Source organism: Balearica regulorum, chromosome 22, assembly GCF_011004875.1.
Source record: "Balearica regulorum gibbericeps isolate bBalReg1 chromosome 22, bBalReg1.pri, whole genome shotgun sequence".
In the NCBI taxonomy this organism is placed as follows: Eukaryota; Metazoa; Chordata; class Aves; order Gruiformes; family Gruidae; genus Balearica; species Balearica regulorum.
Genome location: NC_046205.1, coordinates 6,118,657 through 6,144,643, shown reverse-complemented (window position 1 = coordinate 6,144,643; position 25,987 = coordinate 6,118,657). Strand labels below are relative to the sequence as shown.

General features: G+C 46.4%; 3 protein-coding genes across 4 annotated transcripts in view; all 3 read left to right on the top strand.

Moving 5' to 3' along the window:
- Positions 1–13,088, top strand: part of AGO3 (argonaute RISC catalytic component 3) — a 41,986-nt gene extending 28,898 nt beyond the window's left edge. The window contains exons 18-19 of the mRNA XM_075773850.1: positions 912–1,111; positions 1,733–13,088. Coding sequence (XP_075629965.1) covers positions 912–1,111; positions 1,733–1,841 — 309 coding nt within the window. The 3' untranslated portion in view covers positions 1,842–13,088. The remainder of the gene's footprint in view (positions 1–911; positions 1,112–1,732) is intronic.
- A 623-nt stretch (positions 13,089–13,711) lies between these two features.
- TEKT2 (tektin 2) lies at positions 13,712–19,843 on the top strand. Of its 2 annotated transcripts, XM_075773862.1 has the most exons (10): positions 13,712–13,786; positions 14,761–14,932; positions 15,319–15,444; positions 16,049–16,254; positions 16,660–16,803; positions 17,338–17,452; positions 17,848–17,955; positions 18,365–18,508; positions 18,761–18,840; positions 19,420–19,843. In XM_075773862.1, exons 2-10 carry the CDS (start codon positions 14,777–14,779, stop codon positions 19,631–19,633), a joined length of 1,293 nt encoding a protein of 430 aa, XP_075629977.1. In that variant the 5' UTR covers positions 13,712–13,786; positions 14,761–14,776; the 3' UTR covers positions 19,634–19,843. The 2 variants fall into 2 exon arrangements, with proteins under 2 accessions (XP_075629977.1, XP_075629978.1); XM_075773863.1 differs by lacking the exon at positions 17,848–17,955.
- A 644-nt stretch (positions 19,844–20,487) lies between these two features.
- Positions 20,488–25,962, top strand: ADPRS (ADP-ribosylserine hydrolase). Its single transcript, XM_010305301.2, has 6 exons — positions 20,488–20,732; positions 21,648–21,744; positions 22,572–22,779; positions 22,890–23,074; positions 23,172–23,272; positions 23,806–25,962. The coding sequence occupies exons 1-6, from the start codon at positions 20,498–20,500 to the stop codon at positions 24,096–24,098; spliced, it is 1,119 nt and encodes a 372-aa protein (XP_010303603.2). The 5' UTR covers positions 20,488–20,497; the 3' UTR covers positions 24,099–25,962.
- The last annotated feature ends 25 nt before the right edge of the window (positions 25,963–25,987 follow it).

Genomic DNA, 25,987 nt, shown 5'->3' with positions numbered 1-25,987 from the left:
AGTTGCAGCTCGTTGTTTTTAATATAGCAAGTCACAAAGAAGTCTTAACTAAATTGATACCTTTTTTTAAAAAAAAAAAAAAAAAAAAGACTTCTATCCTGGCTAAAATACAACTATTGATCTAATTCAGTTACACTGGAGTTAACTCTTAGAGTCTATCCCACCCTTTGTGGGAAGGAAGCAGGAGGGAAGAGGAGTGTTCACTCCAAAAGAGTATCTTTCAAAGTAATGCATCATTTAATAGAGAACGAGTTCCTAAGAACTGTACTTGGTATTCAGTACTTGGTGCTGGTCTATAAGGAAACATTAAGTACTTGTCGTGAAAGTCAGCACGTATCTGGGGGGAACCTTGACACACGAGTGACATGTGAAAATCTGATTCAGCGTAATGCCAAAGAGCAAGGCAACTCTTGGGCCTGTAGGAAAGATGGCATCGTGTGTAAGGAAGGAAGTGTGTGTTTTGGTGTAGAACTCTGTAGGTAACTTCTGAAATACTGGAACCATTTCTAGTGTTCGTACTTTAAGTTAGGGTGCTAAGGAATTGGAAAGAGCTAAAAGCAGCAGTTATTTCTCTGGGAGATGTGTCTCAGTGAGAAACAGGTTTAATTCAAGGTAGTTAAAAGGTGGTGTAATCATGGTTTAGTCATGTTGGAAGCAGATTTTGATCGTTGAGGATTATCTAGAAGGCATGTGTTGTTTTTTTTCCAAGCAAGAATAATTAGAGTAACATAATCATGTAAGTGTTAGACTTCTTATTAATCTTTAACTACATTTAGGGCTGACATAAAACTGAATTGTCTTTGGCTTCTGTTATGTAGGAGTTCAGACTAGGTAGTCTGGCCCTTTCTGAACTTAATCTGACTCGATTGTATGGAAAAAACATAAGTGAATTGATCTTCCCTTTTTCTTAGGGTACCAGCCGTCCCTCACACTATCATGTTTTGTGGGATGATAACTGTTTTACTGCAGATGAACTTCAGCTGCTGACTTACCAGCTCTGCCACACATATGTGCGCTGTACACGATCGGTTTCTATACCCGCACCAGCGTATTATGCTCACCTGGTAGCATTCAGAGCACGATACCATCTTGTGGACAAAGAACATGACAGGTAAATGAAAACGTGTGCTTAAGTTTTTGTCCCCGTTGGTCTTTGCTCCATTGTCAGGCATGAGCCATCTGACTGTAGGTAATTACCCCTCATTTTGTAGTTAATTTTTGTTACTTCTGGGACTAGTATTAAGATAGTCATTCCTGACAGCTGCTGCTCAGTATCAGACAAGAGTGGGTTGGTGGACTCTACTGAATAACAGTCAGATTATAAGAATTTAGTTTAATAAAGTATTCTGGTATTACTTTGACGTGGTCTGAGGGAATCAAGCCACGCGTTTAGTTTTTTGCTTTAGAATTAGAGTGGTTGTGCATGAAGAAAATGTTAAGTGCCTTCCGCTTACTAACTCTGCTTTGTACGTCAGAACTATTCTATAACCTTCCAGCCGTCAGCGTGTTTGTAACAGGCTTATTTTTAGATGGACAAGCTGAGCAGCTAAGGTAAGGGGATTTCTCAAAAGCCTTGAGGTTGCTGGGTGAACAGACAAGTAGATTTTTCTCAGTATCCAGTTCTATTACTGTTGCCATGTTGCCCTCTTAAACGTTGAAGAGATGAGAAGGCAGCTTTTGATCTGAATTGACGGGATTTACAGCCCTGCTTGTGTCTCTCGTGTTCTTGCAGTGCTGAAGGAAGCCATGTTTCAGGACAAAGCAATGGGAGAGATCCACAGGCCCTCGCGAAGGCTGTACAAATTCACCAAGACACCTTACGCACGATGTACTTCGCTTAAGTCAATAAAACGGGAGCATACTCACTGAAAGGAAGAACTGAAAAATTAAGCCACATACAATGTATGTTTCCAGTGGGGTTGGTTTATGGGGTGTGCCTCCGATCATGCTGAAGTTGACACTGTGCAGGGCCGAGAGGCTAACCCTTAAATTGACACAAGGAAGATTGTTTACTTCATCGAGGAACACAGCACTATTATGCAATATGAAACCAGCCAACTGCTTTTTTGGCGCGGTCTCCTGTAGGAAGCACCGCCATCTTTTTTTTTTTTTTAATTTCTCGTAGTTTAACCCTCTTATGCCTTTACCTCAAGTTGCTCGGCAGCACAACTATCTTTGCAAAAAAAAATAAAATAGTAACAATAAAAAAATCAATGGTATAATTAAAAAAAAAAAAAAAAGGCAAACCACCTTTATAGAAACAATCACAATGATTGTTTGGGGGAGGGAAGTGTGCAAAAAAAAAAAGTATTAAGTTTTTTACCCCACTGCATTGAGGAATCTTTCTCTCAATATTGCCATCAAGCATTCGAATGTGAACATATCCAAGTACATTTGAATGTACAGCACTAGCTAGGAAAAAAATGAGGAGGGGAAGATGTTTTGCACACTAATACAGTAATTTGAACATAATTTAGCCAACTGCTGCCTTTGTGTCTTTCTTCACAGCTTTGGAGTTCTCAGCTCCAATGGTTCCCTTCTAAAAAGCAAAGAAGCTAGTGGTAGTATGTGCAGGCAGTAGTGATCCAAACTCTTCTTGCTCCCTGGTGAATTTACTAAAGCTGCTGTTTTACCTAGTCCAAAAGTTTCAATTATTTTCTATCTGGCAAGTCAAATATGTTGAAGCTTCAGGTGAGATCAGATGTCCCAAGTTTTATGGGATTGCATCTAGTAAACACCAGAACTGAAACTTTAGAGCTAAGGTCTTTTTGGAAAAAAGAAAAATGCTAGTTTACTTGCTGCCTCTCACACCTTAATGTGATTTCATATGTATGTGTTTTTGAAGTTTAGCTTCCTTTTGTTTCTTTTATATTTATTAGAGTAATAATAATGCTTTAATTTAATTATTACAGAACATATGGTCAACATCAACTTTTATTTTTTAGAAATGTAACCATGTTTATTTTTAAAAAAAACTGACAACTTGTTTTGCTATCTTTTAGTGCAATAAGCGTTCTAAAGGAAAACTGTGTCCATTGAGCTGTACTAAAGCAGTGTTTGTACCACTAACTGTGGAAGAATGGACACCTCCATGATTTTAAAAGGACAAAGTAAAAGCCTTAATTTTGAAAGGAAAGTTTTATAGTCAGAAGGAATCTTGTATTTTCCTTTTTTAAATCAAAAAATAGCAAAAAAATGCTTCTAGAATTCTGCGAGCTTTACTTGTCACTGCAGTATTTTGATTTAACAAAGGAATTGGCTGTATTTTTGGCTTTGAAATGTGGAGGATATTTGAATTAAATGGAAAGGGTTTTTTATTAAGATCTAAGTTTTTACATGCTTAGTTAAATCTATTTGACATCAGTAAAATGTCTGGAATCAATAAACAGTTTTTAGGCTTTTTTCCTCTTTGATAATGACTTTCCTTTTAAAATTAAGTTATTGGTAACTTCATTTCACTCTGCAAATAAAGAGGGCTGGGATAGTTCTAACATGTTAAATCACTGAAATGTGAAACAAATTAATGGGACTCTTTCATTCCACTTTAAAGGTAAAACAATATTTAAGATGTCAGACAAGCATTTATTCAATGAGGGGACTGGGGAGTTTTGCACTTTGTAAACTCGTGAACTGCATTTTTGACTGTTTTTACTTGCACTGGTTCATAGTATATATACTGCAGATTGTTTGTATGGGCATTGCTGTTATCCCAGCCCTTCTGAACTCCACCTGCTCTCCACATGAAAACCAGTGGGTTGGTCTAAGTAGCTTATCTCCTGTCATTCTCACGAAATCCGCTGTTTGCCAATATACTGTATTTTGAGCCTAAAATCTGAGCCCATTTCGCTTCAACAGGCATGATGCTCCCCCGTTTTTTTTTCTGCCAGAAAACAAAGTACTGTATTTTGTGCGTTTGTATATTGTATTGAAATGTACGTAGTGCTGTTCACAACACTGTCTCGAAGAGCTTTACTAAACAGTTAGTGTATATACGTATTTTATCTCCCGATACCAAGGAAGATAATGTAAAAAGACGTAACTTTGCAAAGTTAAAATTGCACTGGAAATAGTCGTGACGGTGGGCAGTTGGCGAGCGGCTCGGGGGCCCCCGGAGAGGAGTGGGGGGGTGATCAAGGGAGACTCGGCAGACCCTGACCTGGCTGAGAGTCGCTGGGGTCCGGGGGCAGCAACGCCCGCGGAGCAGGACTGGCCCAGCCGCGCTCTTTGACGTCTCCATGCACTTACCTTCAGCGCCTTCAACTAAACCCGCTGCAGGGAGGTTGGTCTCACTAAATAAGTTGAGCAAGATGGTTTCCGACAGTTTTCTTGGTCTGCGACCTGTCCGTTTCCTCTCAGAAGCACTCTAGCTAGTAGTTCTGTTTATAAAAGGTTCAGGTTAGGCTTTTTACAGAAAATTGTTTTAAAATAGAGAATTTTTTTAAACAAAAACCTATTTTACAAAGAATTCTCGTGGATTTCTGGTGTTTAGATGAAAATTCCTTTTTAAAAAATCTTTTAACGCTCCTTTCAAAGACACTGTATGCTTCTTGTCCTGCCCACGCTCAGTGACTATGATTTTTGAGAAGCTTTTTTGCTTGCTACTTTCACCAAAAAATAAATCAAAGCAACTTCATTGGGAAAGTGTCTCCAATTATGTATCGAGCTAGCATTTTACCTGGTTTTCATGTGAAGAGTATTTGGAAGTTTTAATCTCTATTCTTGGTTTTGCAAATATCTACGTAAAGTGCCGATACTTATTTGTATTACAATATCAAGTTACTGGCGTTGTGAGGGCCACACGTTTATGATGCTGTAGCTGCTATATTTATTTAAGTGGAGATGGACAATTACTGCACTAAGGAATGAGGAGAAAAGCAAGGAATCAAGGTTAGTTAGATATCTTGTTTTTTTCAAAAGAGAATTAATGGTGTGAAATATCAAGTGTAACAAAGGGTGCTGTCATTTTAACTGAGATTAAATAGCCAGATATTCTTCCTTTGTTTAAAAACATATATATTTTGATGTTTGCAGTTTGGGGGTGGGGGGTCGGGATAAATGGTACCTCATCTGTGGTGGCAGTTTCCAGTATATTTTCAGAGTATATGGATTTCTTTTATTTTTGTACCTGCTCTCCTTTAAAAAGAAAAAAAAAATCTCAAATGTAATGTGCTGTTTGGGGAAACCTTGAGTGGCGTACCAGATCCCCTCTCGTGCTGGGAGCTGTCTGTATATAGTCCAAAGAGGGATGCAGGCAAAGGCTGACAGTTCTACTTTCTCTGCAGACATACCGCCCTCCTGTATATGCCTGTCTGGAGAAACAGTTCCTGTCTCCTAGGACACTGTACCAGTTTGTACCGAGACCTCATTTGTACCTAATGAGTGCCACTAATTGCTCCCGTGGTGGGAGCACCCAGGGGCCCCGGCGCTGGGCTGGGGAAGGAGCATTCTTGCAGTACCAGCCACACGACGCTGGTACTGTGCCGAGAGCGGGAGCCGCTCCTGGGGCTGGCAGCAGTGCTTCTCGTAACCCAGCTGCGAGCCTTGCCGAAACCCACGATCTAGCCACTGGTCGATCCAGATTTGGAGAGGAGTAGAGTGGTTTTGTAGTTGAGGCGTTAAACATGCAACATCTGCTAAGAGAATGACTGACTCCACTGTAAGTAGCTTTTTTTCCTTTGTAGGGCACTTCAGCTGTGGCCATTTTACTCAGGATCGCTGTATTATTGTTAAATGTGTCATCTGGCTAAACGCGTCCAAAAGTTATTTTTATAGGGTTCATTCTGGCATTCTTTTGGAAGTTTGTTTGGCCATAGAAATGGTTTTCAGGAGTAAAGTGGGTTTCTGGAAGTTGTCAGTTGAATTATTTCAAGATGCTATCGGTCCTAAAGTATTTTCACTTCTTCATTTTTGTCCTGTAAAATGCTCAACAGAAGATACCAGATAGTAATCTTCTGTACAAATCCCAGCTACAAATACTGGTTTTCTACTAGTCTTGAAGTCCACTCTGGTGAAATTCCAAGCTCAGCCTACACTTAAAAAAGCTTGAGGCCTTTTTTTTTTATACTTTCTTCATATCTTGTCCTCTTTTAATATTTTCCCAGTTTTGTGAACTGAGGGTTTAGAACCTTTACTCAAAGCACTTTTATAACCAAGGAATCAAAAGCTCAGATTATGTACATTGAAACTATAAATTCCATTTTCAGAGATCGTTATTTCTAAATGGCCATCATAGTCTGTGGTCACGCCAGGCAGATGCTCTGTCCCTTTCAGTGCTGTGGATGTCAAAGGGAAAGATTCCCGTCTTTCTTTTCTACCCAAAGATGGTACTTTAGATCGATGTGGGCTATTAGGATATCATTTTTGTTTTGGCACCTGTTTCAATAAAACTTCACTTAGCCAATTCACTTACTGTTTTTTGTAAATCTGAAAAAGTAGTGGTTAGAGCTTGAGCTAGTTGGTGCTTTCTGCTAGTAGAAGACTTTGTACTGTCATTAGTTGAGCTATGAATGAGATGGGTACAGGATCTGACTTTTTACCTCCCTAGCAGAGTCTCAAGAATCCTGATCTCTATAACACTAAAACAAAACCAAATTGTCCCTGAGTAGGCAAAGGTGCATATGGAGGGGAGGGAATTGCAAGGGAGAGGCTTGCAAGGGAAAATACCGAAGCATCAGTGTTACAGAAACAAGGGTGTCGATGGAGAGACTCCGTCCCCTTTCCATGCTGTGTGCCCTGGCCTTTTCAGATCCTGTCTGAGGTAACCCCTCACCTGACACGGGTAGTTAACATAGGGTCCTTTCAAAACAAATCAGTTCCACTTGGAGTGATTTTTATTTTTTTTAAGCAAGACAGTCCTCAGAAAGTGCCTTTTTAGAAGATGGTGCTGTAGATTTTTATTTTCCAGTTGTACGTGGCTGAAAATTTAAGATAAATTATTGAAAATGCCAAGTGTTTGATGGTATCTTTCAGGTACTTTCAAGCATCAGCTTTGAGTCAGGACCAAGAATAACCAGGAAGGTGTTTTCATGTGGAGGGAGAGGCATTGAGGAGCGATCACCAAATTCAGCTGGTAGGCTGGAACCAGGTTTGATTTAGTCAATGCAATTTACCTCTTCGCATTGAGGGGTGTGTGGGTGGGGGGGTGTAGGAGAAGCAACAGCACGGGGCTTCTGGGGCGATGTAATTAGTGCTGAAAGGGAATCCATAGCTGTTGAAGGGTGCCGTCTCTTAGATGTAGCAAGCTCCCAAAGATGTAGACAAAAGCCACCTGATGACTTGCGAGAGGGTCAGTCGCTGCGAGCAGAGCTCACGTGGCTGCGTGTTCAAAGGAGCGATGTGCACGTGTCGGTGGGGCTTCTAATTCCCACCTCAGGGTGGGAATGGCTTGTGGGAGGGGGTGCTGCCCCGCTCTGACGGCTGAAGAGGGTGTTGGGTCCACAGCGAGTTTGGTGAGCATTCCTCCGGTCAGGAAAAGCTGTAGAGTAGACTATTAAACACTGCACCTCAGTAACCTTGTAATGCTGCATAAAGTAATAATAATAGCAAAGTTCTGCTTTGATTACACTGTAATGTGCTTGCACATGCCTGCAAAAAACACACTTAAATTTCATTTTTGTAATTGTCTTAATAGCAGTTATGAGACTTTTTCTTTTATGATGAACCTTGTCCTTTATTGTGGTGTTTCTGTATATTTATTGGTAATCTGTGTGCAGCTCATAGGTCTGTGTGTCTGGTCTGTGTGTTGCTTTTAACACTTATTTTTAGGTGGGAGAAGTTTCTGAATGTTCTATTTTTCTTCTCTGAAGTCAGCTTAACTAGTCATGTTTGAGAGGAGACTGAATAAACAGCCTGAGAGACAGACTACTTCAATTGGTACCTTGTTTCTTTCAAACTAAAATGACTTTGTGTTCATTTGAATTGCTGTTCATACAGTATTGGGCATTTAAGATGTAGAATAACTTGATGTCAGGATATTTTTGAATATCAGGAGCTTAAACGCAAAACTCCCACTTTAATTGCAAGTGGTGTCTTTGCAGGAATATGTTTGTGTCCAGCTTTTTTCTAGGAGTAAGCAGAGCTTTTCAACATCTCTTTATTTGGACACAATCAATGGAATATTTGAGGTACACGGTCCCAGAGCGGGGCAGTGCCCCTTGTTTGGAGCTGCCCACACCTCTTTTTGGAAGGGACGCTATCGAATCAATGCGCGATACAGTTGCTTACGCTACCCACAGAGACTATGAATTAAGTATCTTTTTGCTGTGTAGATTTCTTCTGATTCAAGTTAGAGAAATGAAGTGATGTTCCGTGTAGTTTGTTACCCACTCTTTTGTCTTACTACAGTGCCCAATGCCATGTTGTTGGTATTTAAGCTTGCAATGATGTTAAATTATTTTATATTCCCAGTTTCTTAATGTCGTTAGGCTAGGATTTAGAAAGCATTTTTTCAGTCTAAATTCTGAGCCAAAACTGTGTCTCCTATCCCTTTTAGTAGTAGACGTTTTTATCTTTTAGACTATAAAGGGCCAAAAATCTTGCACCATCAGCTTGTTTGCAGCAATACTCTCCATCTCTTCCCTTGCCTATCAACCAGTTTATTTTCTATATGCATTTTGCAAATACTGAAGCTGTTGAGATTTAGAAGGACTTTTCTGCCTCTTCTTTATATTGAAAGAAATGAAATGGACTTGTGTCTGGTGATGCTGGTTTGTTGGGCACAGATCTCTTCCTAGAAGTCTTGCCTTGGTGGTGATGAACTGTAGCACACGTGGGTTTAATTACAGTAGAAATGTTCTGTATGTTTCTGTTGCATTTATTGGAGGGTGCATGATGTTTTAAAGTAGCCAATTTAAATACAAGCTAATAAACCGCTGAAGATGTAGACACTCTATTAACAATTTAAAAAAAAACAACCAACAAACCAAAAAACCCAACAATGCAGTGCATGTGGATAGTTTTAATTCATCCTCCTTCCTGGCAGAGTTTGAGACTGAGGATTTGCTGTGATTGATGCTAGTCATAGTAAATCGTGCTGGGATTAATCCTAAAACTGAACTGACTCAGCTCTATGTTTTATGAAGAGGAGAAGTGGTGGTGGTGACTGTGCTATTAAACCAATAGTAGAAAGCTCTAAAAAATGCAAGGAGGAAACTTGTCTTCATATTGAAAAAGCTGACTATACTGAAAAAATCTCATGCTGCTAAGAGCCTTGTGAACCTGTATCTTTGCATCCACAGTTTACCCAAAAAGACCCCACATGACTACTTCAAAAACTAATACATGGCGGGAAAAGTATTTTTTTTTTTTGAGTGCCTGTTCACCTCCTAAAAGGACTGTGCTGAGAAGCAGGTGGCAGTGCCTGTAACAGCTGTGTAGTTAAATCAAACTGTCTGGGTTTGTATCTAAACCTTGAAGCTACCTTAACTTGATTCAAAACAGATACAAGTTCCAGTAGATCGGTGCTATTTGCAACAACGGAGCCAAGGGGGGTTGTGAGCAATATCTGACCCCTCCATAAACCACAGATGCTCTGATAGATTTCTGGTTGCAATTTTCACGCAGTTCATGCTGAAGTGTGCCTGGTTACCAAGAGAAACAGCAGCAGGCAGTTGTAGAGTTCATTTTGCTGTAGCACTACAGTTGCTCTGCTTTTCCTCAGCTCTTACCTACCTCCCTGTTCCCTGCCTCCACTGCCTATCTAGAATTAACCGTGTTGAGGACGCTGTAGCTGTGCGGGAGGTGAGTCAGCTCTCGATGTGAGGGGTGGTGGTAGAGCGATGGCAATGAATAGAACTGCCCGTAGAGATCAAGGATCGGTAGGAGTTGGGTGGATGTCAGGTAAGCTGTGGTCAGCTCGAGCCCTTAGGAAAATTGATGGGAAGGTCAAACAGTAGCTTAGGTGTCCTGAACTGTTCGTGTCAGACTTGAACTTGTTGAGAACAAGCATGTGCCTTTTTCTGATCAAGAAACAAAGCTGGAAAAACTTGCATTTGCATTGGTAGTACGGTTAGTATTTTTCTTAAACTGTTTATAAAGCTTGAAGTCCTTGATCAGAATGGAGTTGGTTTTGTGTTGAATTACTTAGTGAGCCCTGAATTATTTGTGAATTAGAGCTACCCAGAGAGGAGAAGCCTTTAAAATAAGCGGTTTCTGGAGAGTAATGTTATCAAGTAAGCATATTTCCTGGTAGACTTGCAATTTTTTAAATACAATTTAACCTTGATATGTTTCTCTACCTAATGAGAATCATTAATTCTGCCTTTATTTGAATGTTGCCTGTCCAGTAATGTTTTCATGCTTTACTGTGCTCCTGCAGCTTTCCATACACTCCATTGCTTCTTCCCCCTTCCCCTGTTTGGTGGCTGTAAGGACATGAAGAATGTTGTCCAGTGAATGTCGGGGAGCAGTGCAGAGGTCTGATTAAGTGGGAACGTGGAGGTGAGGATTTAAACATCACAGATAATCCAGTGATCAAGAACCAGCAGCTGAGGGTAGTGATGTCTGCGAACAAGATCGTGTGGTCTCTTGGGTATGGAAAGAGCCAAGTGGTACAAGGGGAGAAGAGATCCCCCCTCCTCTGATATCCAGGCACTAGTAGAGGGAAGTCTGTCATAGACTGTGCTGCGCAAAAGTAGGCGCCTGTGTCCTTAGATGCTAGTTTGGGCTTAAAGCTGCTAAAAAAGTGGATTTTTCAGACTGAAATGGATTTGTATTTGATGCAGTTTTGAGTTCCCTGGCCAGGAACTCTGGTATTAACGCTGGTTCTGACTGGGTTCCCTCTCTGACCTCGAGTAAACGGTTCTGCCTCGTTCTTCACCCTATCTAGAAAATGTTTATGATGATTCACATCGCCTTATGAGAGCTGACAGTTAGGTGTTCTGAGGATGAACCATGCTGTGGAAGTGCTAAATTCTTCATATAAACCTGTGCATCTTCTTGCAAGTTTGCATCTTTGACTAACACAGTTCTGTTCGGAGTCCGTCTCCGATGCGAGCCTGCGCTCTTCCCTTACACCTCATGGCAGCTCTGCTCAAGGAGGGCCATCGGGATCGCTCCCACAACGTTTACCTGCTGTTTTCTTTTAAGATAATCTGTTTGTTGCAAAACAGACTGTCAGAGGGCAAGATTATTTAAATGAAAGTTGGGGTTTTTTTCATTGCTGAGAATTATGTAGGTCTTTCAAACACATTTGGCAGTTGGAAAATTAATACCTACTGTAATACTATCTAGCAGCACAGAAAACTATGACTAATATGTTGAGTTTAGGGCTATGCTAGCCCATAAATCATAGGTCCACAACCCATTTAAGTACAGGTGTGCAAAAAATTAGTTATTAAAATAGTTGCTAATAAACTTTCATTACTCTTACACTTGCAAATCTTTTAAATAGATTCAAAACCGGTTTCATTGATAGAAGATCCATGTCTGGCCAGTTAGTGTTCACTCGGACATAACAGCAAAGCAATACCCACTGGAGCAATGCTAAATTTAAAGACCCTTTTGAAGTTTTCGAACCTGATGGTGTGCCAGCGAGGTGGAAATTTGAGTAGTGCTCTTTAACTGGTGAGGAACATTGGACGCCAAAAAAAACTCAGTGAGAGGAAGACTGCTAGAGCTGAAGTTTGACTTGTGACTTCTGGCAACGTTGCAGTGAAGAATGGCTTCTTTCGGGTACTTGGGTTTGTACATCACTTTCCTCCTGTGGCTATAGTTTTTAGTTTTCTTTGGACTTGATTTCTATTCTTCAGCAAAATGTTCTCATTTCTGCAGTTTTCAGTGTTGAATTTAGCCTTGAGACAATGTTGTTTTCCTGCAGAAAACCCTGCTTCTAGAAAGTTGCATTTTGTGTCTTGTTTTGCAGGCAGTTCCTAAAAGCTAGCCTCAGCACAGCAATAGACTTGGCAGAACGAGTTTTTTGGTCTGAAATGTTGATTTTTACAGGCTCGTTGCTCAGCCCCTACTGCCATGACCAGTGACACTGGTGTACAGATCAGCGTTTCACAGGTTAGGTGCCGCACTTTGGGCTCACAGGGTACAGATTCTCCTGTCTTACATCGTTTCTTCCCTTGGTGTAAGCAGTTAAGCTTCCCCAGGTAGTCTGTCGGTGTGTTAACAGCATGGTTGATGTTTGTGGGGAAAAACGAGGCTGTTTACGTAGCCTGGAGGCGTGTGATCGTAGATAAGAACATTGTCTATCAGCAGGTATTACTGTAAAGCTTTCACAGTAATTGGTAGCATTCGGTTATGAGCCAATCTGGGTATTAAAGTATCTTCAGGAGAAGGTGGTTCAGGTGGCATAGTGTGTGCCATAAACATTGCTAGTGATCAACCTGCATTTGTTTAGGAGACTGCTGGAAGCAATGTTGTGCATATAAACTTTGCGTATTTAATACCATATGTTTAAATTGAAAAAAAAAATATTGTGCTGTTTGGGATTCCTTTTCAGAATAAAATTCTAATAAAGCAGTCCGGTGGATTGAGATTCCCTTCTATGTGTATGTCTTGCTCTTTTTCATATGCTGGTAACTGCTCCCCTCGCGTTTTGGTGTTACTGTCACTTAAGCAGGAACTCAAATGCGTTCCCACCAGCTGGGGGTTTCCAAAGCAAAAGGGAATTGTTTCAAGAATAAAGTAGAGCTGTGACTTGAGACATTGCACAAATAGATTGTAGACGGATGGCAAACAAACTGGTAAAAGCCTTTATTTTTACTTAACCATCTTGACCATGTGTGCCTATTTGTATTGCGGATGTGGGCTGCAACCATGTGGGGCGGGAGGGAAACCATGTGTCGGTGTGTTTTGAGATGTACTTGCTAAGCAGAAGCGGTGTCCTCTGCCCTTCTCCCTTTCCAGACAAATTGTTCTTGCCAAAATTTTCTACCTGTTGCAAGAGTTGCTTTCTTTCCAGCACAGTAAAATGTCAACTTCTTTCACTGTTCCTTCCCTCTCGTAGGCATCTGTAACCTCTGTACGACTGTGTATAGTACACACAACAGTCATCAGATCTCTGCTGGCTTTAGATACCATCAAGTTGGGTGTATTGTAAACAAACCGTATTCATTTGAAAAATAAATTTTTTTTGAAATGCATATGTGATACTTTTTTTTTTATATACTTGCATCATTTTAATTTCTTCCCAAAGCCACATTGCAGGAATGGACGGAGATGGAGGTGTTGGTCTGAGCTGGAGGGCAGCTGGAGGGAGGGAGGTACCAGGCATGGCTGCCAGACCTTTGCCAGAAAAGAGTTTTTACTTTCAGCCTTTTCTGTTTGATTTGATTTAATGCCATTTAATTTTAAAAACCAGGGCTCAGATCGGTGGTTTAAATCCTCCTGCTGTCCGCAGAGCTGGAGCTATGGTGGGAACGCGGCGGTCTCCGAGTTGCTGGCGTGGGCGAGCCCTGCACGGGGGTTACACCGTGTCCGTGGCGGGTTACGCGGTGAGGGGGTGGTTGTGCTGCCGTTGTGGTGCTCGGTCCGGGCCCTCAGCCTGCTGCCTGCCGGGAGGATGCCCGTTGGCTTGGCTTTCTTTTAATCATAATAATAACGATGACGGCTGGTTTGGGCGTTGCTTTGCCGCGGCTCGCAGCGTGCCCCCCCGCTCAGCCCCGCAGCATCCGCACGGCGCTGCCGTCCCGGGGCCGCGAACCCGGGACGAGACGGGACGGGAGGGTGGGGCGGCCGCTGGCCCCGCCCCGCTGCCGCGAGCCGCCGCCTGGCAACGGACCCGCGCGTGCCTGGCAACCGGCCGGCGGCGGGAGCGGCCCTGAGGCCTCGGGGCCTGGCGGTGAGGGGAGCGGGGCCGGGGCTGGGGCTGCCGGGGAGGTGATCGGGAGCAGGGTCGGCCCTAAGGAAGCAGGAGCGGGGCCGGGCCCGGGATGAGCCCCAAGGGAGCAGCAAGGCCCTGGCAGGGTGGAGCTGGGGCACCCTGCTCAGGGCTGCCTGCGCCCAGCCTGGGTGAGGGCCCCTCTAGTTGGGGACTGAGCCCCTTCCCTGTTCCCTCCTTCCATCCACCTTCCCCTCTGCCCTGCAGCCCTTTGTGCCTTCTCTCCCGCTGGCTCTGCAGCCCCGAGTCCTGCCCGCAGGGCTTCCTTCCCTTTAGAAGCTCCCCTGCTTCTCTTCCCCAGCCGTCTTTGGTGCAGACGGCTGTGCTCAAGGAGCTCTGTCCCAACTACCTGTGCCCGAGAGGACTGGGGGACCGCCAGAGCCAGGGAGACTCTCTGCCCCCGAACTCCACCTGGCTGTGGGGTTTTTGGGACCTGCAGTCTTTCAGGAGCTGCTCTGTTGATCGAGCTCTGCAATTCCTGCCAGTTTTGCAGGGATACGCTGGGTAGCAAGGACAATGGCGGCAAACTATACTGTTCCTGCAAAGCCTCCAAGTCCCCTGGGACTGCAACCCTGGGCTGAGCCTTCGCAGTTGTAACAGAAGCAGAATGAGTAATGTAATCAGCCATTTTGTCCAAGCTCAATAAATACCATGTGGGAGATGGTGCTGTGAGTGGTTCCTTGTCTCTGCAAATAGCACCGCTCTCCAGAGACAGAGAGGTGGCCAGGGCTCTCCTCCTGGCCCAGCGGCAGAGGGTGGCTCCGATCGCCTGCCCTGGTGCTTGCCCGGTTGCGTGGACATGTGTCTGCATTAGGCAAGATGCCAGGCTAGAGTTTGCTGCTGATTTCCTCGTGAAGAGCTTTCCAGTTTGTGGGTGCATCTCCATTTCTGGTGTACTGCATGAATAAACGTGAGAATCTTCCCCTCGCTTTTAGACACCTGTTTAGCGAGATGGCCGCACTGAGTGTAAAGCCAGGACAGCGGTTCACCTTGCCGGACTGGCACACCAACTCCCATCTCATCTCAGCTGATGCTGAACGCCAGCGTTCTGCTTCCCACCAAGTGCGGCAGGAAGCCCGAGCTCTCCGCAATGAAACCAACAACCAGGTGGGTCTTCTGGCAGCTTGGCTGCTCCGGGTTTGTCAGAACAGTGGGCTAAGGAGTATGGAGAACATCTAGGTCTGGGCATATGGATGAGGGGATAGGAGAAGGCTTGACCTCTACAGAACCTGCTAAGTATGCACATTTACTTCCTGTAACCTATGTGCAGTGATGCACACGTACTGTCATAAAATCTCTGGGCGTGATTCTCATGTCTGTTGCAACTTGTGGTGTTTTCTGTGCTCTCCATTTGTGTAGATGACCAGTAGACTACACGGCAATGTGTTGTACTCCTGTGAAGGGTCAGTCAACCCTGAAAACAGGGAAAGGCTTCAGCAAGATTCACAAATGCAATTTAAAAGAAAGTAATGGCGTTTCTCCTCTAATTCCAGACAAAATGGGATGAGCATGACAACCAAACCCGCCTGGCTGAACGTATCAGCAGTGTGAACAGATGGAAGGAGACCCTGGACAAATGCCTTGCAGACATAGATGTGGAAATTGATGCCTTAGCCAAAGTATGTTGGGAAGACAGATGGCTGGAAATCAACTTACACTCTCAACGTGGGATGTTAAATAATTGAGGCTCATCTTCTGCAATGGGCAAGCCCATATGGAGTTCAGGGGGGCTTATCAGAGGTGTCCTGAGATGCATACCTGAAGTGACTTCCTGGAAAGCCAGCTGCTGTGTTCTTGGCTGAGCCATGCCATTTTATGGAGCTGAGTATTGCATGCTCGTGTTTGGGTGGGTTTTGTTGGGTTTTTTTAAAAGCTCTGAAGGATAATGAGAAATATGTTAACACCATCATTCAAAAATGTTTGATTTTAAATAGAGAGTAGCAGTGAGACATCTCTCTGATTCTTTTAGTTCTAAACCCAGAGGCTGCAGCTCCTGGAGTTGTTAGCCCCCGGCGAGGTGTGATACCCAATGCAAATAGCAGATATAGAGCCTAGTGTGCTTGGCTCTTGCAATTTTCATCCCAGACTTGCTAAAAGGTTTCAGAACTGCAAAGCCAGGCAGTGCAAGGCCCTCTTAGCAAGGGTATCAGTGGGTTCCCCTTCCTTTCTTCCTCCTGTCCCTGAAGGAGACACCCTACACACCCAGCTGCCCTCTTCCTCCAGGTGAAGGAAGCAGCAGAACGTGCCCTCCAGGCAAAGAACTTGCCTTTGGATGTTTCCATTGACTGCCTGACACTCCATGAGAGCCGTCGTGCCATCGACGTGGTGAGGGACCCTGTGGAGGAGGAGCTGCACAAGGAGGTGAAGGTGATAGACAAAGCCAAGAGAGAACTGCAGCAGAGAGCGGATGAAGCCTTCGAACAGCTCTGGTGAGATGAATGACACAGCTTTTGACTGGACTCTGCCCTCCTCACTTGGCCTCAGCAGTTTAATCTGGGGGATGACAGATCTCTTTGTGCCACCTGCCTTGGTTCATGAAGCGGTGCCTTGGAGGTGTTAAAGCTCCCAGGCCCTAATCCCTCGTGGGTCACTGCCCCGCTGCGGGCGGGCAGGCAGCTCAGTTCACCAGTGTGCTGCCAGAGCAGAGCACGGGGGAGCCAGGCGGGCAGGAAGGCAGGTGTGTGGCTCTTCCACATTGGGCCCAGTTCACCAGGAGGGCAGGAGCTCATCACTTATTTTAAAAAGATGGCTGAGGTGGTGATGAAAGCTTTGGAACTTGTGAGCTGCCTCCTCTCTCAGCGTGCTTGCTCCTGACTCCAATCCTGCTTCTGCAGCCTCTTACAGGAAGCTCGCCAACAGCTGAGCTGTGACCACCGGCGCAAGATGGAAGCATTGGAAATAGATCGTGTGTGCTTGTCCCTCAGCGTGAACTCTCCCAACATCTCCTTCAAGGTCAACCCAACACGGGTCCCAGACGGGTAAGGAAAGAGCCTGCCCTTGTGTGGCCGAATCCCGGGATGCTTTTTCCTTCGGTGCTATATCCTGGCTTGATGGGTGCAGCCGCGAAGAACAGGAGCTGGCTGCTGGGATTTGTTGTGGCTCTTGAATTGTGAAGCCACAGGCTTTTGGGAGTTACCTAAACTGTCACCGCAAAACCAGAGAAGGTAGCTGCCCTGCCTCCCTTGTGCTTGGCTATAGGCAACACTCAGTAAGTAGCGTGGTATCAGCCTTTGGCACAGCTTATGGGGGAGTTGCTGCACATTTTCACTTGCTTGGCATTTCATAGCATGCTTTGGATGTGTCCCCAGTTTGAGCAGATGTTGGGCTTGGTGCAGGAGCCATGGGGTAGTGATCTCCAGCTGGTGCAGTGAGGAGATCAGACAGGATGCGACCTCCAGAATTCCTGAATCATTTTGTACTGCACAAAGCCCTCTTGGCCTGCAGCAGGTGGTTCCTTTTGAACTGTCTTGCAAACACTCAACTTATTTTCATAACTGCTGATTTGTTCACAGATCAAGTGCACTTGATGAGTGGGAACAGAATAGCCAACGCAACAAGGAGCATGCTGAGGCAGAAATGAAAGCCTCGGCTGAGCTCCGAGAAGCAACGATGCTTGCCATTGCACAGGTAAATTAGTCCCTTGGCTGTGAATCGGTGGTGCAGATGTTCCAGCGTGGGAGAATGGGCTGGCACATGCTGTGGCCAGGGGAGGGGAGTTTTTGAAAAGACGGTATTGGCCCATGGGTCCCTCTGAGAGCAGCTGCCCTCTGGGTTAAACGGGGAGCTTGGTTATGCTGCGGAGCTTGCAGCAGTCTCAGACAGGTACCTGCCACCATTCCTGCCTGTTGGCTACAGGGGGTGCATGACCTGCGCACGCATAGCAGCTGCCAGAACGCAGCTGGTTTTGCTAACAGGCTTGTCCCAACCTCACAGGAGGCCGTCGCAAGTGACAGTTGTATTGGTGACTGCTGGGAGGGAGACACGTTCTAGATGTGTGTGACTGGAGCCTGTTCTCTCTTCAGACGAACAACGAGCTGGAGGCTCAGCGTGTAGCTACAGAGTTTGCCTTGCGCAAGAGGATTAGAGACCTGGAAAGAGCCTATGATGAGCTGAAATGGCAGGAGCGGAATGTAAGTGTTATCAACCACAACCTTGGGTGGGAATTGAATCTAAAAGGCTGTTGTGTGGAAAGCTACTTGGCCTGAGCACGGTTTCCACATGAAAGCTGTTAAGAGGCACATGTATGATCCCTGCCACATCCTACCTCCTCCTGCCATCACAGTTGCTGCTCTGGCATTTCCCAGGAGCAGTGCCAGGTTTTGGCCTTTTTATTTCACCCCTGGTCTCAACCGCTGTGGCCACAAAACACCGTTAGCACTGTGCCTGCTCCGTGCGAAAAGCAGATGGGTTCAGTACTCAGAAGCCCACCAGCTCTTGTTTAAAACCCATTCCCAGCCCAGTAAAAGCCCGGGATGTGTGGGGGCTGTTTCCCAGTCTGTATCCCTGGCTGTCCCTCATGATACATGTCTTTATCCTTAGATGTTGGACGAAATTGCTGAGATGGAGGAGGACATCCGACGCTTGGAGGAAGATCTTCGAAGGAAAGCGCAAGATCTGAAAGTGGCACACACCCGCCTGGAGACCCGCACGTATCGGCCTGATGTGGAGCTCTGTCGGGATCAGGTACCAGCCTTGCCTGGCACGTCCCCAGGAGGGACGGAGGAACTGACTGGGACAGGGCCTCGCTTGGCTCGGAAAAACATGGGTGCGCTTTGGAAAAAACTACAAGGGGCTGAGCAACGGATCCTACAGTCAGAGCACGGAAATCAATGTCATAGCTGAGCTAGAAGGGGAACGAGAGGGGAACTGTGGCCTTTGTAAAACAACTCTTCAGCCCTGTTAAATGCTGTGCCCTTCTCCTTCCCCACTGTGCAGGTCCAGTACGGGCTCACGGATGAGGTCCACCAGCTGGAGGGAACGATCCGCGCGCTCAAACTGAAGCTAGCAGAGTCACAGTAAGTCTCCAGCTCTGGGGCTGAGCAGTGGCCCAACATTGCCTACGTGAGGGATGCGGCTGCGTGCAGGTCTGGCGCTGGCACGTGTCCAGGAACTGCATTTTGGAGCTTGGATCAGGAGTGGAAAGGAGTCTCTGGGCTGGGTGGGGAGCTGGACTGGGCTTGCAGGGTGCAGACAAGGCACGAGAGCTCTGTGTGCTGAGAGGGCGAATGGGATTCCCACGGTCCCTGCGCGACTCTGACTTCAGCCAGGCACAGATGGTTCTAAAACAGGGGAAAAAAAAACAAAACGGGTGAAAAGTAAAGGAAAAAACAGAAGTGCTGCTCTGGGCTGGCATGGGGTCCCATGGAGCGCATCTCTGCACTGCACTCCAGGAGCAGCATGTGGGCTTGCTGCTCACAGCCCCAGTGCTGCCGCTGTGCCCAGAGAAATCCCCGATACGTTCGGTCTTCGTACAGAGGCAAAGGCTGCGTGGGTATTTCTGCTGCCAGAAAGTGGGAAGTTGGGTGTTTCCTGTCCAACTTGGGAAGTGAAGGCAGTGCTTGAACGCAACTCCTCTCACTTCTGCTCCTTCCCAGGGGCGTCTTGGACGCGCTTTACAGACAACTTCACCGCATTCAGACAGACATTGGCTACAAAGCCGGTTCCCTGGTGCTGGACAACAAGTGCATGGACAGCCGGAGAAAGCTCCTGGTCCCCACCGAGAAACTTGTGCCAGAGGTCGACACTTTCAACCGGACCACGAACCGTCCGCTCTCCCCGCTGAGGAACGGGCAGCTGGAGCTGGCGTAGTGCGTCGGGGAGCGTTGTGCAACGAGTCGCACCGAGGAGAAAGCTACCAGTGACTCAGTTCCGTAGCAAGCAAAGCGGACATCTGTGTCGTGTTAGGATAATGTAATTCTCCTCCCTCCTCCCAGTTTGTTATATAACTGTCTGTCCCCTTCCATGATGTTTATGGCCTCTTGCACTCCAAGGAGCATTATAAAGACTCTGTCCCCAAAAGCAGTTGTCATCCGTCAGTGTTGGAAGCATTTTGTGGTGATTGAATCCATCTGGGTGTTGTATTATTATTATTTTTTTCCAGTGTTTTTAAGTCCTTTACAGTGCAAGGCAGCGCTCTGAAAAGGGACTGTGTAACGGTGGCCGCGTGCCAGATCCGCTCTGTCGGGTGTACTGCCCCGAATCCGCTCGCTTTAACGATTCAAGTTTGGGTTGGGATTTCCCCTTGCCTGCTAGCCCTGCGGAGCTAACACTGCTACAAAAGCAAGAGCCGGGAGTCCGTTCTGGCTCTTTTACCCGCAGACTTGTTAAAATTGAATTGCAACGCTTGCGTTCTGCCAGGAGTTTATAGTTTCTATTCCAGGCGCGCTCCTTGCAAACCGGTTTATTATTATTGCGTGTGCGACGAGCCCGAAAACTTGGCCTGCTCTGCTTTTCCCGAGGTGAGAGATGATGCTCAGTAACTTCTCCGGTAAAAAGCAGCATGGGTTTTGGCTCCTCCTGAAAAATTGAGGGCGGGGGTGGGAAATAAAGAAAATAAAGCAGTTTTTTGCCCAGCCGCTGTCGCGCTCCTCCGGGCCACCAGGGGGCGGTGTCCGCGGCTCTGCCGCGGACACCGCCCCCTGGTGGCCCGGAGGAGCGCGGCGGCGGGAGAAGATGGCGGCGGCGGCGGGTTCGGCCTCAGGCCCAGGGCGGGCAGCGGCGCGGCCTCGGCCGGGACCCGCCCGGTTCCGGGGCTGCTTAGCCGGGGCGTTGTTGGGTGACTGCCTGGGCGCCGTCTTCGAAGGCAGGAGCGTCGTAAAGCTATCCGATCTACTGCGTTTTCTCCGAGGCCTGGAACCGGTATCCGGGCCGCCTGATGCCGGGGAACCGGCCGGCAGCGCCCGTAGAGGTGGGAGGAAAAGTCGGGAGCGGGACGGGGGTTGGGTCCGGAGCCAAACACTCTCACGATTGGGTTTTGGGGTGCGTGTTTGTGTGTGTCCTCCGTCCTCGCAGCCTCCAGGCCCACTGGGTGCCCCCGCTCATGTCCTTCACCTCAGCGGAGGGCGCTTCCCCCGGGACAGCCGTGGCTGTCCCCAGCCTGTTTCCCCTGTCCTGTGGGGTTTGCCCCCCCTCCCTCCCCCATTTCCCCGGGATGAGGTTCTGGCTCCCCCAGGGCAGTTCCTGGTGGCTGGTGGGGAGGGATGAGCGGTTTGCTGTGCACAGCCAGCTGCTTGTCCTGGAGTGAAGCTGAGGTGTGTAGCGTGCTGGGAACCAGGGCGTCACAGTGCAGGGGTGTCAGCAAGGAACAGATGTACCAGAAATTGATAAGGAGAGAGTAGAATGGTTATTTAACTCTTAACAAGTGATGATGGATTCGTACTGGGGCTCTGAGCTGTGCAGCAAGCCCTGTAAGCCCTTACAGTAGGATCTTAAAGACACTTGATTTTGTTGTGGTCTTGTCCAGAAATGCAGCTGTGCTTTTTCTTCTCTGCTTGTCAGTGTACGCTGTAAACTCCTTGAAAAAGAGACTTTGTCTCGCTTGTCCATATGTGCCTCTGGATATCATACTTTTTTTCTTGGCTCTTATTAACCTTGTAGTGCATACTGTCTCATGCTCACTGTGGATGCATCTCTCTTGCTCTGTGTCTTCTTACTCTGATGACCGTGGCTAGTGACAAGCTCACAGTGCTGGGGAACTTCTGATAATATTTTAACTCCAGCTATACAGATAATCAGGCCCCGGAGAGAAGTGCTGACAGTGGAGCAGGACAGGAGGAGAGTTTGTCCCTGGATGATCACATTACATTTTGACCTTCTGTTTTAGAAACGCTTTCGTACACGGACGACACGGCCATGAGCAGGTCGGTGGTGCAGTCCCTGCTAGCCAAGCAAGAGTTCGATGAAGTCGACATGGCCAAGAGGTAAGGACTGCAGCCAGCAGTGGAGGCCAGGTGTTGACATTTACTAGTGAAGGTAAAGCTTTCTTAAGTGACAGCAATCAGTGTAGTTTTCTGTGAAAGGAGATGGGGGCGAAGACAAAGTCGTTGTTAATTTGTGGAGGGAAAAAAAATGAGAACAGCGATGGCTAATCCTGTAATTTATTGTGTGCTTTGCACTGTTCTGGAACACGCAGCAGCATTAGCTGTGGGGTGGGTCCAGACTCTGCTTTGAAGGGAGGCAGGATGGGACGTGCTGTATTGCAGCCATGTATGTATATTCACCTTTGTGGAAGATAATGCTTAGAAATTTCAGAAGCATTTCCTTTCGTGTTTATTTGTTGCTATTTACGTTTGTCCTTCCCTTAACTTAGTGAATATTAGTGAGGTCAGTTTTGGTTTGTTTATGATCCATTTCCCTTTTGAATCCACAGCCACCCTGGTAGCATTTGGTTCCACTTAAGGGAGAATATTTATTTGTTTAGAAAACTCTTCCATTGAACTTGAACAAAAGACTTTCCTTGTGGTTGTGACCCACAGAAATGTTTCCAGTTTGCTTCTATTTCAAGGCAAGGTTGAGAGGGAAGCAGGGATTTGTGAAAGATGATGTGTATACACCTTTTCCTTCTTTCACACCAATTTTTGGGAACTGGATTCTTTCCCTACAGGACTGAGTCACTTGAACCCCGACTGTCGCTGAATTACCCATGTGTTCGCTTTATCAAGTGGCTTTATACAAACTCCAATAACAGACCAAATACCCGGCCTGTTTTTTCTCACCTGCGTGACTGCTGCTCTCTTGCCTACACCAGGTTTGCTGAGGAGTACAAGAAGGAACCCAACCGCGGTTATGGGATGGCTGTCGTCAATGTCTTCAAGAAGCTCCTGAGCCCCAAGTGCAATGATGTGTTTGAACCAGCCAGAGCTCAGTTTAATGGGAAAGGCTCCTATGGCAACGGCGGTGCCATGAGGGTGGCAGGCATCTCCCTCGTGTATTCTGATGTGCAGGACGTTAAGAAGGTACCGTTCTTGGCTCCTTTGGGCACCTTGGCTCTGGGAGTCCCTGCTGTCAGGTGAGTTTCGACGCGATCTCTCAGGCAGGTTCGCTAACAATGTCTTTTCATTCGCAGTTTGCGAAGCTGAGTGCCGAGTTAACCCATGCCAACTCCCTGGGCTACAACGGGGCCATCCTGCAGGCCCTGGCAGTGCATCTCGCCCTGCAGGGGGAACTCAGCAAGGAGACCTTCCTGGAGCAGCTCATTAGCCACATGGAGGATGTAGAGGCAGACGATAAATCTCTTACTGAAGCCCGAGCGTAAGTAGCTGTGAGGAGCATTAACTCTGCTGTGTACAGCGTATTCTGGCTCTTCGCATTCTCTCTTCTTCATTGTACTCTTCTCACCCACCCCCAGGCTGGGATTTGAGGATTTACCATTTTCAAGGCGTCTAAAGAAAATAAAGGAATTTTTGGAGCTCAGCAGCGTTCCCAAAGCAGATGTATTGTTTGAATTAGGTAAGTACCTTTATTACTACAAGTGTTAGGACAGAGCTGGAAGCAGGACTAGCTCGGGAAGCCCGGTTGGTGTGTCCTCCTCCAGATTGCCACTTTGGCCTCTGCTGCCTGTCAGGCACAGAATGTGCTGGAAAGACTGCCTGTGCTCACCAGTCAGTAATTTTCCCTCTCTGTATTGGTGGGGAAAAAAATGTCTTGCTAAGAAAAACCTGTAATGAATAATGTTTCTTAATATTCTGAGATCTCTTGTCTTAACGGCTATCACATTGGACAGGAACGGGGAGATGTGCATTGCCAGACTGTAGTGGTGTAGCAAGGAGTTGGTCTGTAGGATGTGAGTAGTACTGGGAAACTCGGGGAGCTTTCTCTTCTGAGATGCAAACTTACTTTTGCACTTTGTCGTGACAAAATTAGTGATACTGGTATTGAAAGTAACTAGTGATAGAAGTTGTGGTTAGAAGGGAAGGGGTTCTTCTGTGGGAAGGAAGACCCGAGTGTTCTGCAGCACTGAAGATGATTGGTTTTGTTGACAGGCAATGGCATTGCCGCTTTGCGGTCTGTCCCTACTGCAATTTACTCCTTCTTGCGCTGTATGGAAGCTGACCCAGATATTCCTGATCACTACAGCAACCTGCAGAGGACCATCATCTACTGTATCTCTCTGGGTGGAGACACAGACACCATTGCTACCATGGCAGGAGCCATTGCAGGGGCTTATTATGGGGAGGAGCAGATACCCCCAAGCTGGGAGCAGAGCTGTGAAGCTTTTCAAGAGACACAGAAGCTGGCAAATAGCTTGTATGAACTGTACTGCCAGCGGCTCTGAGCTCCAAGCGGAGCGTGTTGTCTGAAGGCGAAGTGGGTGGTCACCGTTGCTTCTCTGGTCAGAAGTCTGGCGGTGGATCCGCACCATCTGCAGACGCCAGCCAGCCTCCCCTGAGAAAGACGTCTGCTGCTGCAAGTGGAGAGCTGGAAGCATGAGCTGGTTTGGAAGAGAGGGGACATACCCTTCAGTTACGGGTCAGCTGGGAAGTGGCTGCATGTGGCGCGTCTGCTCTAAGTGTACAGGAGCGTCAAGTTCTTCATAATGTGTCTGCTGCTTGCTTTGTCCCGCCATTAGGTCGTTTGTCATTACAGTTACTAGGTGGGTGTCGGAATCTACTGATTTTCTTGCTGTTTTCCTCTGCTCCTGTATGCCGTGGCCTTTGAGTTGTTGTTACCTGTCCTGCAGTGGCTTTGATAGGCTCCACACCAGTTGACACCCAGCTGACCAGCTACGGGCTGTCAATGAGAGTCAGCAGACGCACAGGTCCCTGAGGACGTCCTGCATGGCGGCACGGGTCACCGCCTGTGTTGTGGGGCGCAGACGCTGGAGGATAGACCTCCCAGGGAGGTTCCTTTCCTTAAAGGCAGAATGAAAAGTGCCAGAGACTGGAGAAGGGGCTTCTTTGCATTGCTAGTGGCATCGTGAGAAATGCCTCTGGTGCATGCAGACAGAACCCCAGCTGGCTCACTGTTGCTGCTGGAAGAGGGTGTAATGAATTACTGTTCCTTTGGTGTCCTTGGCTCTGTGATCCACCTGGTGCTGTCCTCATCTGTTGCATTTTGTGTCCCTTACGTAGCTGGCTTTCACATTGCTGCACCTACTCCAGCCTTTGTTCCTAATCCATGCATCCTGCGTTTTTAATCCTGTCCTATGTATGTCCAGAGCATCAAGTGAGATTGGTGTTTAATTCTGTGGATGGAGATAGTTGTGAAACCTGGTGTTACACAAGGATTGAATTCCTAGTTCTGCTGCAGTCAGTGATAAAAATTATGTCAGCGGGAAGCAGGAGTTATTTCTCACAGTTTTAAAACTCTGTACTTGGTAAGAATCATCTGAAAATAAAGGGAAAGGTAGGTTAATTGGGGGAGAACTTACCAGAGTTTAAAAGAATTTGTGCGTTTGAAGCTGGCACTGGTGGCCGAGAATATTCAAGCAAAGCCGTGCCGTTCCAGAGTTTCAAGCTTAAAACCTTTGCCCAATGGAGCTGGTCAACAATGGAGTAACAGCTTGGGTATGGCATGTCTGAAAAGGGTTAAAAGCTTTTTAATAATTGAAAGAGACAAGCAGTCATAGGGAAATGTGTCTAAGTTTGAATGTGGCAGTGTAATTCTCTGTAATCTCTAGTATTCCTTGTGACACCGGGAAGTGACCGTTGTGCTCAAACGGAGCTCAGCCCCTGTTGGTACCGGCGCGTGGTTGTTGTGTGCGTCAGGCTGCATGCACATGCGGAAAATCCGGCCGCGGTGTGTTGTTCCAGTTTTTCCTGTACTCTCCTTCCTTCAAGTGCCAGTTTTCTGTGCGATGCTTTAATGGGTTTTCCTTGTATAAATGAGTATCTTGTCTGAGAATATGCGCAGTTTTGGTCTATTGTATATCTATTGTGCTGCAGATCTGAGATGTAAAATGTCAGGTTTTTCACGTTATTCTGCCAGAGATGTGAATGTATTCACGGAATTATTTAAAAGAAGATATTTTCCTTTTAAAGCAGCTTTATAATTTTAAATGTTTGGAACTCACGAAGAGCAGAAGAGCTCCTGTCTAAAAAATGTAGCTCATTTTAGGCCAGAATTTAAATGTGTACGAAAACATTTAGCTCTGACTTTCTTGGAAAGAAATAAAATCACTTAGTTATCTTTGTTAATTAGCCACTGCTCCCATCTTTTCATTCA

Coding starts and splice junctions, on each gene's coding strand:
- TEKT2 (XM_075773862.1), top strand. CDS start 14,777: ATGGCCGCACTGAGTGTAAAGCCAGGACAGCGGTTCACCTTGCCGGAC. Junction 15,445..16,048: donor AAATTGATGCCTTAGCCAAA/GTATGTTGGGAA, acceptor CTCTTCCTCCAG/GTGAAGGAAGCAGCAGAACG. Junction 18,841..19,419: donor CTGAAGCTAGCAGAGTCACA/GTAAGTCTCCAG, acceptor GCTCCTTCCCAG/GGGCGTCTTGGACGCGCTTT.
- ADPRS (XM_010305301.2), top strand. CDS start 20,498: ATGGCGGCGGCGGCGGGTTCGGCCTCAGGCCCAGGGCGGGCAGCGGCG. Junction 20,733..21,647: donor GGCCGGCAGCGCCCGTAGAG/GTGGGAGGAAAA, acceptor CTTCTGTTTTAG/AAACGCTTTCGTACACGGAC. Junction 23,075..23,171: donor TCTCTTACTGAAGCCCGAGC/GTAAGTAGCTGT, acceptor ACCCACCCCCAG/GCTGGGATTTGAGGATTTAC.